The sequence below is a fragment of the Dama dama genome, chromosome 26, assembly GCF_033118175.1.
Source record: "Dama dama isolate Ldn47 chromosome 26, ASM3311817v1, whole genome shotgun sequence".
Classification (NCBI taxonomy): domain Eukaryota; kingdom Metazoa; phylum Chordata; class Mammalia; order Artiodactyla; family Cervidae; genus Dama; species Dama dama.
This window is the reverse complement of record NC_083706.1, coordinates 48,259,748-48,275,228: the sequence shown is the minus strand read 5'-3', so window position 1 is coordinate 48,275,228 and position 15,481 is coordinate 48,259,748. Positions and strand designations below refer to the sequence as shown.

Genomic DNA, 15,481 nt, shown 5'->3' with positions numbered 1-15,481 from the left:
TTAGCAACCCCTCCCCCAACAATTATGCAGTGTTCTATATTAATATCTCACGTGCTTTGGAAGCGTTTTATAAATAACAGAATGCAGCTCCACTGTTAGCTTACAGCCGGGTCAAAATGGCACGGATTCCAGGTAGGATGCGAGACGCCGCCCCCTCTGCCTCCCCGCTGACAGCTGCCCCGTGGCCCACAGGATGTCTGGAGGAACGGTCATCGCCATTCATAACAATGCTGGCATCACTGGTTATGTGTCAGGCCCTGCTCCAAAGGCTTCACATGGAACAACTCACTCAGTCCTCAGAGCAACGCGGTGAGACATCTGATTCCCATGGGACCCACAGGGAAACCGAGGCAGGAAGCAGTTACATAATTTGCATAGGAAACAGCAGAGCAGGGATTTGAACCTTGGAAGTGTGGAGGGCCGGGTCCTTTCCTGATTCTTGCTGAGGGACACGTGGCTCTAGGCTGTCCCCAACCTCGGCTGGGGGAGACGGGGACCCTCTTCATCAGGGATTCTCGAACCCATGGCACCTTAAAGACTGCACCCCCCTCAAATTCACTCTCAGGCTGAATATCTGAACAATACATTCTCTCACTGATCTGACAGCTTCATGTTAAAAACATCTACACCATAATAAGATTAAGAAACATAAATTCTGCTTTAATGTATCAAAACCCATTTCCTGATTTAAAAAAAAGAAGACATGAGTGGAAATAGGCCAACAGCAGTAGGAGACAATTTAATAAGCAGCTGGATGTTTACTGCCTCAAAGATGTTTCAAAGCACAGCAGTTACCTCTGCCAGCCTCCATCTGTCTTCCCCAGCCCCCAAGAAGACAAGAGCCTCCTCCATGGCCAAGAGTATGGCTTCAGATGTCCCTTGACCCCTGCTCAACCTGCTGCATGCCGAGGTGCTGGCTAGATGGCTAGGGAATTGAAAAAGACTAAAAATGCTGGTGGGTGGGTGTCCTCCTCGGGTTTCCACATGATCCCAGAAATGCCTGCTCTGTGCCTTTTGGGGCACTCAGGACACTGCACTCAGGACAGTGGGGGAGGGTAAGCTCCCTACCCTCAAGGAATAGGGGTCTGCTTGTCCGTGGGAAGGTAAGCAAGAGGAGACGGCCTGGCAGAGACGCAGAAACAGTGCTGGGCAGAATGGTGAGGGCACCTCAGTATTTGGGGAATTGTAAAAGGTGAGAGGTCATGGAACCAAAGGTTTTTAACCTTCAGTTCAGTTCAGTTCAGTCACTCAGTTGTGTCCAGCTCTTTACGACCCCATGGACTACAGCATGCCAGGCTTCCCTGTCCATCACCAACTCCCAGAGTTTACTCAAGCTCATGTCCATTGAGTTGGTGATGCCATCCAACCATCTCATCCTCTGTCATCCCCTTCTCTTCCCACTTTCAATCTTTCCCAGCATCAGGGTCTTTTCCAATGAATCAGTTCTTTGCATCAGGTGGCCAAAGTACTGGGGCTTCAGCTTCAGCATCAGTCCTTCCAATGAATATTCAGGACTGATTTCCTTTAGGATGGACTGGTTGGATCTCCTTGCAGTCCAAGGGACTCTCAATAGTCTTCCCCAACACCAGGGTTCAAAAGCATCAATTCTTCAGTGCTCAGCTTTCTTTAGAGTCCAACTCTCACATCCATACACGACTACTGGAAAAACCATAGCTTTAACTAGATGGGTCTTTGTTAGCAAAGTAAAAAAAAAAAATTCACATGGACACATTTTTTCTTAAAATTTCAGGAGGCTTAAAAATGCTGCTGATGCCTCTCTATGGATAGTCATGGACTCTAAGTAAAAGATGTCCTGATTTATTCTAATCCTTTCATTTGACAAAATACTTACTTGTAAAATGAAGAGCTAAGGCCCAGAGAAGTCAAACCACTTATAAAAACTCAGACAGCAATTTACGGCAGAACAGAACTGTAACATGGTCTCCAGACTTGTAGGAGAGAAAGAGCTTCCCGAGGCCCCAGGCCATGGAGCGCCACAAGACAGGCCCTAACATTGAGGCCTCAGAGCTCCGACAGCAAGGCTGAGTCTGCCCATGACATCACACCTCGTCCACCAGTCCCACAGCCTCAGCCCTGCCCCGGGGGAAGAACTTGTCTCTGCTAACATGTCATCGCCCAGCTCCCCACATTCCAGCCGCCAGGCTGGCCACGACGGGATTTTTTTTTGCTAAGTGCCAAATCCAGATAACAGTTTATTTTAAAAAGTCTGTATTTCATGTGAATTTCCTCATTGACCAAAATCCCCAGATTCCAGAATGGCCAGGGAATGCTTGCCTTGGACCCTTTCTGCTCTGAGCACCCTTTCTGTATGTGACTGGGATGCCACTGGATGCCAGGTGGCCTTTCTCGGTGGGCACTGGCCACCCACCCCTGGGTCTTCCTGCATCTTTTCCTGCTTCAGGTCTCTGTCTGAGGTTCTGATACTTAAAATACAAGAAACAGATGACATGGGTAATCTTTTTGTCCTCTAGTTTTTCTAAAAATGATAGTAAGCTAGGCCATGCTCACTTACAGGAAGGGCTCTGATGGAAAAGCAGACATCAACAATAGTCCCCTTTGTTCTCTAGATGGAATGTCTACATCAGCCTTTAATGCTCTTAGATATCTAGGTTCAGGAACTTGTCAGCCTATTTTTCTCATCAATTAGGTGCCTCTTTCATCCTTAGACAGAGATAAGAAACTACAGCTTGTGTTCCTGTCACTTGAGGGCCCGTCACTGAGTCTGGGGTTGAGGGTGCTGACTTTCTGATGATTTACATGACAGACACATTGAAGCTCAAGTTACTGGGACCCTTCAGACTGAATCACTGGGCCATCGTCTTTCAGTCTCTCCAATCCTTTCTCCTAAATGCTTATATGAGTGAAGTGAGTGAAGTCACTCAGTCGTGTCTGACTCTTTGCAACCCCATGGACAGTAGCCTGCACCAGGCTCCTCCGTCCATGGGATTTTCTAGGCAACAGTACTGGAGTGGGTTGCCATTTCCTTCTCCAGGGAATCTTCCCGACCCAGGGATCGAACCCAGGTCTCCCACATTTTAGACAGATGCTTTACCATCTGAGCCACCAGGGAAGCCCAATGCTTATATAGAGGTGTATAAAAGAGAAAACGAAAGTGAAGTCACTCGGTCGTGTCCGACTCCTTGCCATCCCATGGACTGCAGCCCACCAGGCTCCTCCATCCATGAGATTCTCCAGGCAAGAATACTGGAGTGGGGTGCCATTTCCTTCTCCATAGAGGTGCAAAGTTGTCCCCAGCTAATCTACAAAGTCACTATAATGCCAGTCAAAATCCCAACAGGAATTTTTTAAATGGAATTAGACAAACTGATTTGAAAATTCATCAGGAAGAGAAAACGTACAAGAGCAGGTAAGGGAGAAAAAAAAAATCAAGGAGGTGGGAGCAGGAGAAGACCTTTCTATTAAACAAAAACTTGACTAGAAAGTTACCTTTCTAGTAAACAAAACAAGGTGAGAACAGTGTAAACAGGCTATGGACACACAGGGCAAAGACGGTGGTTCACAAAGTGGGGCCCGTGGACCCCTGGAGTCCCCAAGTTCCTTTCAGGGGACCCTCCAGATCAAAACTATTTTCCTACTATCGCTGAAACATTATTTTTTCCCAGCCTGACTCTCACGCTACCACGTGGAGGCTTCTTCTGGAGGCTGCCTGTTGCAAGATGATGTCCTCACCCCTCTTATGCATTTCTGTGTTTTAAAAATTTCTCAGTGTTTTTTCCTTTTTGCTGAGCAGCTTGTGGGATCCTAGTTTCCCGAGCAAGGACTAAACGGGGGGAACGAGGCAATGAAAGCGCAGAGTCCTAAGCACCTGACCACCGGAGAATTCCCCCAAATTTCTCAGCTTTAATTTCAGACATGATGAAATAGACATAATCTACATGAACAGAAGTTCTCTAGGTCCTCAATAATTTTTAAGAGTGTAAAAGAATTCCGAGACTATCAAGCTTGACAACTGCTAGAACCACTAGCAAGCGGTATTGAGACATTCGGGACAAAGGAGGGTTAGGACTTTCTATGCGAGACAGCAGAAGAGACACAGATTTAAAGAACAGACTTCTGGACTCTGTGGAAAAAGGCGAGGGTGGGATGATTTGAGAGAATACCATTGAAACATGTATATTACCATATGTGAAACAGATCGCCAGTCCAGGTTCGATGAATGAGACAGGGTGCTCAGGGCTGGTGCACTGGGATGACCCTGAGGGATGGGATGGGGAGGGAGGTAGGGGGGGGCTCAGGATGGGGGCCACAGGTACACCCATGACTGACTCATGTCAGTGTATGGCAAAAACCACTATAATATTGTAAGTAATTAGCCTCCAATTAAAATAAATAAGTTAATTTAAATTCAAAAAATAAAATATGGATTTTTGGGTATATTAAAAAAAAGAACTTTAGTTCACACCCCCCCACACAAAATTATATTACAGATAAGTTACTATGCCAGACTTAAAAAGCAAAATAGAAAGGTATTAGAAGAAAATAAAGGAAATATTTGCATCATTTTGGGGTGAGGATATATGGCACAAAACCTAGGAGTCATGTTGTTGTTTAGCTAGTAAGTCATGTCTGACTCTTTGCGACCCCGTGGACTGTAGCCCGCCAGGCTCTTGGGTCCATGGGATTCTCCAGGCAAGAATACTGGAGTGGGTCACCATGCCCTCCTCCAGGGGATCTTCCCAGCCTAGGGATTGAGCTCAGGTCCTGCCTTGGCAGGGGGGTTCTTTGCCACTGAGCCACCAGGAAAGCCCAGGAGCCATGTAGGATGAGATTTATAGATAGAATTTGTTAATAAATTATACTTTTTGTTTAAAAATTAAGTTAAAAGGCAAGTGACAGGTTGGGAGAAAAATAATGGGAAAAGCTAGTTATAAAATTATTACTGAGATTATATGAGGAACGTGTTAATAGGAAAAGAACAAACAACCCAATCGAAAAACGTTCAAAGAGTTTGAACTGGCACTGAGGGGAGAAAAAGGGTCAACAATCATGGAAATATGTGCAAGCTGATTATTATCCAGAAAATGGAAATTAAAACAACGATTTTTTTCCCTCCCCATCAAATTGGCAAAAATCCCGGTCCTGACGAGATTGTTACCAACATGAGTGAAGGTGGGCAGAAATGGAGCATGAGTTGGTACACTCTCTTTAGGGGACAATATTCCCTGGTAGCCCAGTCGGTAAAGAATCTGCCTGCAGTGCAGGAGACCCAGGTTCGATCCCTGGGTCAGGAAGATCCCTTGGAGAAGGAAATGGCAACCCACCCCAGAATGCTTGCCTGGAAAATCCCACGGACAGAGAAGTCTTGTAGGCTACAGTCCATGGGGTCACAAAGAGTTGGCCATGACTGAGCGACTAACCCACCACCACAATCAGTATTTAAACTATGCTTAGCTTTTAACTCAGTGACTCTACGTCTAGTTGTCAATTCTAGAGAAATACTAACACTTGTGCACAAAGAGATACATACAAGAAAACCCACTACCTCATTTTCTGAGTAGTAAAAAAAAATTAGTCTAAATAGTCATTCATAGAAGAATACACTATGGTTCATCTATACTCTGGAATTCTATTAAACACTTGAAAGAAGAATGACATCTATGTGTTGACATGCTTTCAGGAAATATTTGAAAATCAAATTGTAGAACAATTCAAAGGGTATGTATGATTCCCTTTAGGTAAAGCATTTCCCCCCATCTGCTGTATATGAATGCACACATACAGTATATGTATTTGAACTCTGAGAAGATAGTCTGGAAAGACCCACAAAATCCCACAAGGACCCTACAGAATGATGAGGGGGTCAAGGGAAAAACTTCCTTTTTATCCTGATGACTGAAATTCATTCCTTGAGAATATGTTCCTGTATCACTTGGGTGATTTAAAAAACCCCAAACTTCATGCCCCCTGTGATCTTCTGAGACATAATTGGTGCTTCTTTTTCATAGAACTCCCTCCACCCGCCTGGTCAGGGCAGCAGGGGAGAGTCTCAGTTCCCTGGGTTGGAGGGGCCGGGCTCCAGATCTGGAAATGCAGCTGAGTCTAAATGGGGGTCATTAACCTCCCCGAGAGATCCTGCTGGGAGACCTCAGGCACCTGTCCTACCTTTTCCTGGGCCCCTGAGCATCATCAGACCCCAGGACGGATGGGCCCTGAGAGCTAGGTGAGTGAAGACCTGTCCTGTCTTCAAAGGTCTGTCTAGTCAAAGCTATGCTTTTTCCAGTAGTCATGTGTGGATGTGAGAGTTGGAGTATAAAGAAAGCAGAGTGCCAAAGAACTGATGCTTTCGTCGTGTTGGAGAAGACTCATGAGAGTCCCTTGGACTGCAAGGAGATTCAACCAGTCCATCCTAAAGGAAATCAGTCCTGAATATTCACTGGAAGGACTGATGCTGAAGCTCCCATACTTTGGCCACCTGATGTAAAGAACTAACTCATTGGAAAAGATCCTGAAGCTGGGAAAGATTGATGGCAGGAGGAGAAGGGGGCGACAGAGGATGAGATGGTTGGATGGCATCACCAACTCAATGGACATGAGTTTGAGTAAGCTCCAAGAGTTGGTGATGGATGGGGAAGCCTGGCATGCTGCAGTCCATGGAGTCACAAAGAGTCAGACATGACAGCGACTGAACTGAACCGAACTGTCCTGCCTTCATGAATTTTCCATTGGCCCCAGGTGCCCCCTTTCTGACAGCCCCTGGGCCAACTCCAAGCCTTCTATCAAATTCCACTAAAATAGAACGATGCCCATCAGGCCATGGGTGTCTGTCAGATGGTGCTGTGAAATGAGTGCAATCTGGGCCCCCAATCAAGGCTCAGCCATCACGGTGCCCTCCCCCAGCCCCATGGGGTGTGTGTGTGTGTGTGTGTGTGTGTGTGTGTGTGTGTGTGTGCATGGGGTGTGTGTGTGTGTCTCCATCTGTAAGAGCGTCTGGGTGCTGACACTATTAGGGCTCCCAGTGACCGCTTTGCTAACTGAGCAGAGTGAAGGAGTGAACCCAAGCTCCAGCCCTGCGAATAGCCTCCTGCCTCCCCTGCTCACCCCACCCTCCAGCCACACCTCTCCCATCCGCATCCCGGTTAGAACTGCACCTTCCCCAGCCCCGTGCACACGCCACCTGCCAAAGCCTCTTGACTTCCCTGCAGGAGGTGCCGGCTCCTTCTGGAACTGCCCCCGCCTCTGGGCACACTGTGGCGTTTTTATGTCACTGAAGACTTACTCTGCTTTTCAGAAACCAGAGTCAGAGCTCAGATCTTGGCATCCGCAGATGTTTGCTGAGAAGAATGAGCCAGCCTGCCGCCCATGGCTGCTCTGGCCTCTGGTCGATGTGCTTCGAAGCTCAGGGCTGTCGGATTGTTCTGGACTCTATAACCCTGGCGGGTGGGTGGGTTGTTCAGTGGTGGGTGTTCGTACGATGACTGTGCAGGAAGCAGATACAGGGAGGGCCTCCTTTGCCGGACCCGCCTGGCTGGGGGCACTGAAGACCACTGCCCTGGAGGAGATTCTCCTTTTGTCTCTCCCCCAGGGGAGGTGGGGAAGGGAGCGCTGAAAGTCCAGGGAGCCGCCCCATGGCCTGTGCTTCTCTGATGCAGAGACCAAAGGGAGAAAATGGTCACAGGGAGCCAGGGCAGGCAATGGGAGGTGGAGAGGGAGAAGGAAGAGGAGGAGGGGGGATGCTCCAGGCTGGACGTGCTCCTGCCAAGGGTGACCCTGGGGGCCCTTCCCTCCCCACCGGCAGGGGGAGGTGCAGCCAGGGAAGGGCCTGTGGAGTGCCGGCCAACGAGTCAGAGCCAGGCATTCTCGCCCCAGCCACTGACGATGACGCTCCCTCTCTCCTTGCCCCTGTTTCTCACCTGCGTCTCCTGCCCACTTCCTCTCGGGCTTGCACCACGCTGGAACCAGACCCCACACCCTGGACACCGGGCTCACTTCCTGAACAAGCTGGTTGATGCTCTTCTCCCAAAGGCCTGCTGGTTCCACGTGGGCTCGATAGCGAACTTTTAGTTTATCCACGTTCCCGTCATTCATAGCAGCATTTTTCGAGTCCTGGCTACTTCACCGTTTTGGTTTCTAATCTCTCTGGCTTCATCAGTGACGCTGTTTTGAGTTGGATATTTTGCAGATGACATCCAGGGTGAGAAATCTTTGCCTGGTTTGTATCATGGTCAGGAGGTCAGACTGGAGGCCACTGAAATATTTTAAATATATTTTCTCGCCTGAGAACACTCTGCAGGGGTCACTTGCAAAGGCTGCCCTGGACACTCTTGGGTTTGGGCAATTTAGCTGGAAAACCTCCTCTTTTTTAAGAACTCAGTGCTTTGCAGATTCTTGTTCGCACACAGACTCCAGGTCTGGTGAGGACGCGCCATGGGCAGTGCTGCTGTCATCAGAAGACGGCTTTTGTGAGTGTGAAACTTCACACATAAGTCTCACCCGTCATAAATCGACCACCTCAAAAGAGACTCCCAAACTCCTAGCACCTCAGCTGAGGGAGGGAGCTAGAGCGACTGAGTTTAACGTCTATCTGATGCTGGAATCTCCAAGCACCGTGATCAGCAGGATGCATCCTCTTTTTGAGGACCTCTGTCCCTGTGACCTGTCCTCCCCAGGCCATGTCATTCCTGAGCAGCCCCGGTGGTTAACGCACCTTTCTCTGCACTAAAAGCTGCCCTTAGAAGCTTCCACCCAGCCACATCCAGGCCTCTTCCAAAGTCACATGGATGTCCGGAGGAATGGTAGGAGCCAGAAACACTGAACAAGCAACCTGAGGGGCTCCAGCCTTACTTATTACACATGTTGTTCAGTTGCCAAATTATGTCCGACTCTTTGTGACCCTATGGACTGTAGCCTGCCAGGCTCCTCTGTCCATGGGATTCTCTAGGCAGGAATACTGGAGTGGGTTGCCATGCCCTCCTCCAGGGGATCTTCCTGACTCAGGGATTGATCCACATCTCCTGCATTGCCAGGTGGATTCTTTACTGCTCAGCCACCAGGGAAGACAGTTATCCCTGGTAACCAGAAGTTAAAGTTTTTTGTTTTTTTTTTTCCTTCAAAAATATATCATAACCCAGTAGAACCCAAAGCATATTTTTTCTTCTGGAATATGAATTCACGATAAAACATCAGAACTCAGTACTTCTTCAGAGACTCACTCAATTAGAGGAAATCTCCTCCAAAACATGTATTTCACACAGAAAGTACCTGGTCAGGACAGACCATTGACTGGGGAGGAGTGTGCGAGGCATACCTACAAAGTGTCTGTGCTTTGTAGAGAACAAGCATCTCACTTTGATGTATGGATACATCTGGCATTCCCCAAATGCTCCACTACTTCTGAAAAAAGTGAAGACGATCCGGGCTGGGGGTGTTGCCCAGGCTTCTCATGCCCCCTCCCTGCTCCTCCCTCCCTACTGGGCAGCTTTGCTTCACGTTCCTCCTCAGCCTTGCTCTTGGTTCTGCTTTTCCCCGAGAGAGAAATGGAGTGGTTTGATCAGAGGGTCTGTAGCTCGGTTGGGCAGCTCTCTGGGATATTCAGGCTTCAGCTTTAGGTCATCTTTCTCCAGGCAGAGGCCCAGAGTGACAGTGGATCAGGAGGTCCCACAAAACCAAATGGGGACCGAGACAGCAGGAGTCAAGTTAGATAATAATGGTTCCCGGGCACTGTGAAGGGTTGGCTAATTCAACAAGGACTTCCGGGGGCATTCTGCTAATGAACTCAGGGTGGAGATAATACATATGTGTGTGTATGTATTCTTCTATGTGTCTGTTGTATACACACATACATATACATACATGCACATATATACACACGTGTTCATGTGTGTTCAGTCGTTTCAGTCGTGTCTGACTCTGCGACCCCATGGACCATAGCTTGCCAGGATCCTCTGTCCATAGGATTCTCCAGGCAAGAATACTGGAGTGGGTTGTCATTTCCTCCTCCAGGGGATCTTCCCGACCCAGGGATGGAACCCGCATCTCTTGTCTCCTGCATTGGCAGATGGGTTCTTTACCACTAGTGCCACCTGGCTTCTCTCACATATACACATATGTGCATATATGTGAGTATAGATATACATATGTATAAATGTATGTATATTTATGTATGGATAATATATATATATACATTTTTAAAAGCCCATCCATTTTTGTCTCCCATCCCCTCTCTCCTAGATTAACAGAAGGACAGAAAGGGAAGGGAGGGAAGACACAGAAGTGACCAGGTGGGGACTTCCCTGGTGGTCCAGTGGCGAGGACTCTGGACAAATGCAGGGTGCCCAGGTTCAATCCCTGGTTGGGGAACCAAGATCCCACCTGCCACAGGTAAGAGTTCAAATGCCACATCTAAAGATTCCACATGCTGCAACTGAGACTTGGAGCAGCTAAATAAATATTAAAAAAAAAAAAGTGACCTGGTGACTTCTAGTGAGCTTCCCGAATGGGTTCACAGAGAAATCCTCTCAAACCCAACTGCATGTAAATGCTTGATTCCTGGGGTACCCCTAACCTGAGGGCTTGTGGGGTAGACAGGACAATGGCCTCCCCAAAGATGCCCTAATCCCTGGTGTCTGTGAATACTTTATGCACGTGGCAAAGGGGAGTTTGTAGACTAAAGGTCATGGACCTAGGGACAGGGAGATTTTCCTGCGTGATCTGGGTGTGTCCTTTCCTTAAAAGCAGAGAGTCTTTCTGGCTGAGGTCAGAGACGTGAGCGGATGAGGCAGGAGAGACGCAGAGTGTGAGCTCCCCCGTTACTGGCCTTGAAGACAGGTGGAGTCTGGAGTCAGGGGACGGAGCCAGGAAAGGAGCCTCAGTCCCACACCCTGTGATTTTAGTCAAGTACCTGAACGAGCCAGAAGAGGATGCTCCCCTGAGACCTCAGATCAGCATCCAGAACGGCCTCACCGTGGTTTCAGCCTTGGATCCAGGGTAGCAATCAGCCAAGCCTACCGGACTTCTGATCTGCAGAACTGGGCGATGGTAAATTTCCATTGCGTTAAGTCTCTACATTTGTGGCTATTTGTTACACAGCAGCTGGGAGCTGATACAACTGGCATGGGCGAGAGCAGGCCCCGGCCTGGATGTGCCTGGGAGCCTTTGAGCTGTGTCTGGAGGCCGGAAGGGGCCGGTCATGCACTCAGAGCCCTTGTGCTATCACAGCTGCGGCTGCCAAGCTCCCGAATGTGGAAGACACGCCTGGGGAGCACTCACAAAAGGGGAAAACACCCGGTTGTTGGTGGAGAGGGTCAGCCCTGGATACGGCAACGCTGTTTGGAAAGTCAGTGGTTGAGATTTTCATGAGTTTTCAGGAACTGGGCCACAGGAGAAACTCTTTTTACCTCTACCTGAGAATGATATTTCAAAGGAAAATCAGCTAAAATTTGCTCTGAACCAAATAAGAGCATTTCTCTTCTTCCTCCCCTTTACATACGAACAGCGTGCCACTCAAATACACTTCACTCCTTCTCTCAGCACCATTTGTCCTCTCCCCTTGCTGGGGAACACGGTGCTCTTGATGACACAGACGTCAGGCAGACTGAACCACGAGAACAAGCAGACGTGTGTGCTCTAGGAGGAGGTTCTGGCAGAGCCTGCCCATTGAAGATACTGCCACAAAAAGAAGCCTCTCTGAAGTCACTCCTGCCTTGCACGGAAGCATTGCTCCGACATTCAGCATTCTCCCTTATGTTCCATGTCATTGAATTTGTCAGCTTAGCATTGTCAAGTTCTGAGCAGTTCAAGATTACAGGTCAAACAATTGAGATACAAAAGAGTTAAAAGAAAGGACCCCAGACCTGATCATTAATTGTGGCAGAGCAGAAATTAAAAGGCTCTTACTCCAGACTAGGATTCGCTGTCTGTCCTTCTTAGTGACTCCTTCTCTGGGATTATGATTCGAGTGAGGAGGTCTGGAGCAGATACCAGGAAGACCCAGCAACAACAAACCCAATCACCCAGCTCCTCTCTGCTCCAGCGGGAATTGTGGGACCCAAAGGAGAACGAACAGCTGAAATGCCCCAGGCTCAGATCAGCCCTTCTCCACCCTCCCCACTGAGAAAGGGAAAGTGTTAGTCGCTCAGTCATGTCCAGCTCTTTGCAACCCCACGTGGACTGTAGCCTGCCAGGCTCCTCTGTCCATGGAATTTTCCAGGCAAGAATACTGGAGTGTGTAGCCATTTCTTTTTCCAGGGGATCTTCCCGACCCAGGGATTGAACCCAGGTCTCCTGTATTGCAGACAGATTCTTTACCATCTGAGCCACCAGGGAAACCCCACAGAGAGGAGTCCTTCATTGACCGCTGCCATGGTCTGAAATGTTTCCTGGGCATCCAGCACAGACCCACGGTCTCAGGAGAGACACAGGTGCCCGGGGATAGGGGAGGGGAGGTGGCCAAGACTGCCACACTCCTGAGGCTTCAGGAAGCATTCCAGCTGGCAGCCTAAGACCTCAAGGCCGGTTCTGAGTTGCATTTATTAAACTTAACAAGACCAGCATGTTTTTATAATGGAACTGATTTCCTGGAAGACCGAGATGAGCCTCTTCTTCAGGAAAGAAAAATCAAGGCTTGGCTATGAGATATGCCAAAGCAACGTGCCTTGAAAACCGAAGGAAGCAGAGGGGTGATGATGGAGGAGGGTGCTCACCTCTGGCAGAGTTGGGGAGAGAAACAAAAATGGCATTTCCCAAAGGACCTGCTTTTAGCAGCCACGGAGGTCGAGAATCTCATTCCCAGCACAACCTTGACTTCTGGCCAACTTCTAGCTAACTCTAGCTTCTCAGATCATTAACAGAAGACAGGACAAACCTGTGAGATGTACTTGCCAAGAGCCTTCATATATCTACATATGTCCCTGTCCCCTTTCTAAGAGACTAGCAACTGACTATAGAATCTGCACTAACTGCCAACATTCTGTGCTGTCCATAAACACAAACAGAGGTGCCAGAAAGGAGACACTTTATACCATCTGAGTACACACACACACACACACACACACACACACAGGACATATAGGTCTAACTAAATACCACCACCACCATCCCTACTGTTACTACACACACACATGCACACAACCAGCTTCTAGGCACACAAGCTGGTTCATCTTAACAGCTAAATGATGGTCATGACATGTACATTTTAGCAGAGTTCTTCATTCTTTAAGAATTCTCTGCCACAAGATGAAGATTACCCCCAGTGGTAGCTGCTCAGTCATGTCCGACTCTTTGTGACCCCATGACTGTAGCCCGCCAGGCTCCTCTGTCCACGAGATTATCCCAGCAAGAGTACTGGAGTGGGTTGCCATTCTCTTCTCCAGGGGACCTTACCAACCCAGGGACAGAACCCAGGTCTCCCATATTGCAGGTAGATCCCTTACCATCTGGGCCACTGCTGCTGCTGCTAAGTCGCTTCAGTCGTGTCTGACCCTCTGCGACCCCATAGACGGCAGCCCACCAGGCTCCCTTGTCCCTGGGATTCTCCAGGCAAGAACACTGGAGTGGGTTGCCATTTCCTTCTCCAATGCATGAAAGGAAAAGTGAAAGTGAAGTTGCTCAGTCGTGTCTGACTCTTAGCGACCCCATGGACTGCAGCCCACCAGGCTCCTCCATCTATGGGATTTTCCAGGCAAGAGTACTGGAGTGGGGTGCCATTGCCTTCTCCTATCTGAGCTACTAGGGAGGCCCAAATGCAGTCTAACTGGTTAAATGAAAAAGAAAGACAGCTGGGTCCCAGATGGAGCCAGGGCAGTGCGTCCAGCTGGCTGACTCTACACCAATTAGTGTCAAACCCAGGAGGGCAGGGGAGGGTGTGGGAGACCATTCAAGCACTTCATGGGTGAACATTTTTCTTTCAAGAAGTTCAAAATACTATGCTACATGCCTATGTACACTGTTTGGGAGGATGGGATGAATCCAAATGACTTGACACTGACCATCTCTACGCAGGGCTATGAACAGATATTCTGTTTCGAGAAATAATTGTGGGGTTATCCATACTGCCCAGACACCAGACTGAAGCCCCAGACAGAACCCACACAGAGGGTCAGAGAATCCCCATGTGGTGATTGCAACAAGAAGGGCCCCACACAGGGGCGCCCATAAATATTCTGTAGGGACCACCTGCCGATCAAAATGAAGTCAGCTGGAACTCAGCCTGGCTTCTCCGTAAACCAACCTGAGTTAGTGCAAATCAGTGTGGTTTCTGGAGGCGAGCAAGAATTCACACTTAGTTTTCTAGCGAAAGAGCACTTCAGTTTCAATGAGGCTAAATGAGTCGCTTCGAGGTTTAAGCAATTCAAAGGCTGTTACTCACACAGGTGAATATCAAGGAGCTCTTTGGATGCTTCACAGAGGGAGAAGGAATATGATTTATGAGAAGGAAAGGCAAGGCACAAGATGAAGTAACTGAGGAGAAGGCCAGTCCAATACTTAACACCTTAACGTGGTGAAAACTACAGCCCAGAAAGGATATCTTGCAGGACTGTCCTTAAGAGCGTTGAGGAATCCCGCCTGCTGTGAACCTGGGGGAATGAAACAGAATTTAGTAATCAGACGTCACTTCCAAGAAACAGCCTTCATGCTGAAAGCTCTCTCACCTACACAAAAATAATCGGTGTCTCGAGATCAATAAAATTACATTCGGTAGAGCTCTGATACTGATTGGACAGTGAGATTCCACCAAAGTTATTCAACAAGAAAATGGCAGATTCATAAGTAGACCCAACATCCGGAGGATATTTGTTCAGTAAAAGCAGATGGATGTCTGCATACTTTCCCACAAGTCACAGTTCTGATTACTCCTTTGTTTTCCTCATTTTAATAGGAAAATAGAATACTGTATGCTCTTTTCTATCTTCTTTTACAAAAGCCTGTTTCCCTGAAGTTGTTTAACGTCTGACCCTGGGCGTCCTGTAAACTAGACCAAGTATCGAAGACGCCTTTCTCTGCACCCAGAGTAACAAACTCATGAACCCCAAGTCCATATTGCTGCCTGCTTTGGGGTTTGAGACATGTGAATACAGACTGTTTGTGCAAGAAAACGTTTCTTCAGGGGCCGTGGTGATGATGCAGCTGACAAAAAGTATTGGTGTTAGAGGCTTTTGAGAAAGAAAAGCCCATATGGAGGGACCTCTTGGTGGCCCCACCTTGGGTTGGCAAGGCTGGGTCCCCGTGTTCTGGGGACATAAACTGGCCCTGGCGTGGCAGTGAAATGAGCGAACAGGACAGACGCCATGGGACCGGTTCTAGTGCATCTCCGTGGCGCTGTCTGTCCCAGACCCTTGGTGGAACTGTAGGCCAGGCTGGCTGCGGGGAGGCTGATGGTGTGATGGCTCCAGTTCCTCCCCAAGTTCCCACTACCTCTTGCCCACTGGCCACCTTGGAGGCCTGAGAATGTGCCATGCGCTCTAAGGATGCCCGCTGATTGAAGAACTGATGAGGAAAGCTTGAA

General features: G+C 48.5%; 1 protein-coding gene across 4 annotated transcripts in view; it reads right to left on the bottom strand.

Annotated features, from left to right (window-relative positions):
• ZDHHC14 (zinc finger DHHC-type palmitoyltransferase 14) overlaps positions 1-15,481 on the bottom strand; it is a 275,105-nt gene that overhangs the window by 22,886 nt on the left and 236,738 nt on the right. For all 4 annotated transcript variants that reach the window (XM_061130484.1, XM_061130486.1, XM_061130485.1 and 1 more), the window contains exon 5: positions 14,504-14,552. In XM_061130484.1, the coding sequence (XP_060986467.1) occupies positions 14,504-14,552 (49 nt within the window). The remainder of the gene's footprint in view (positions 1-14,503; positions 14,553-15,481) is intronic.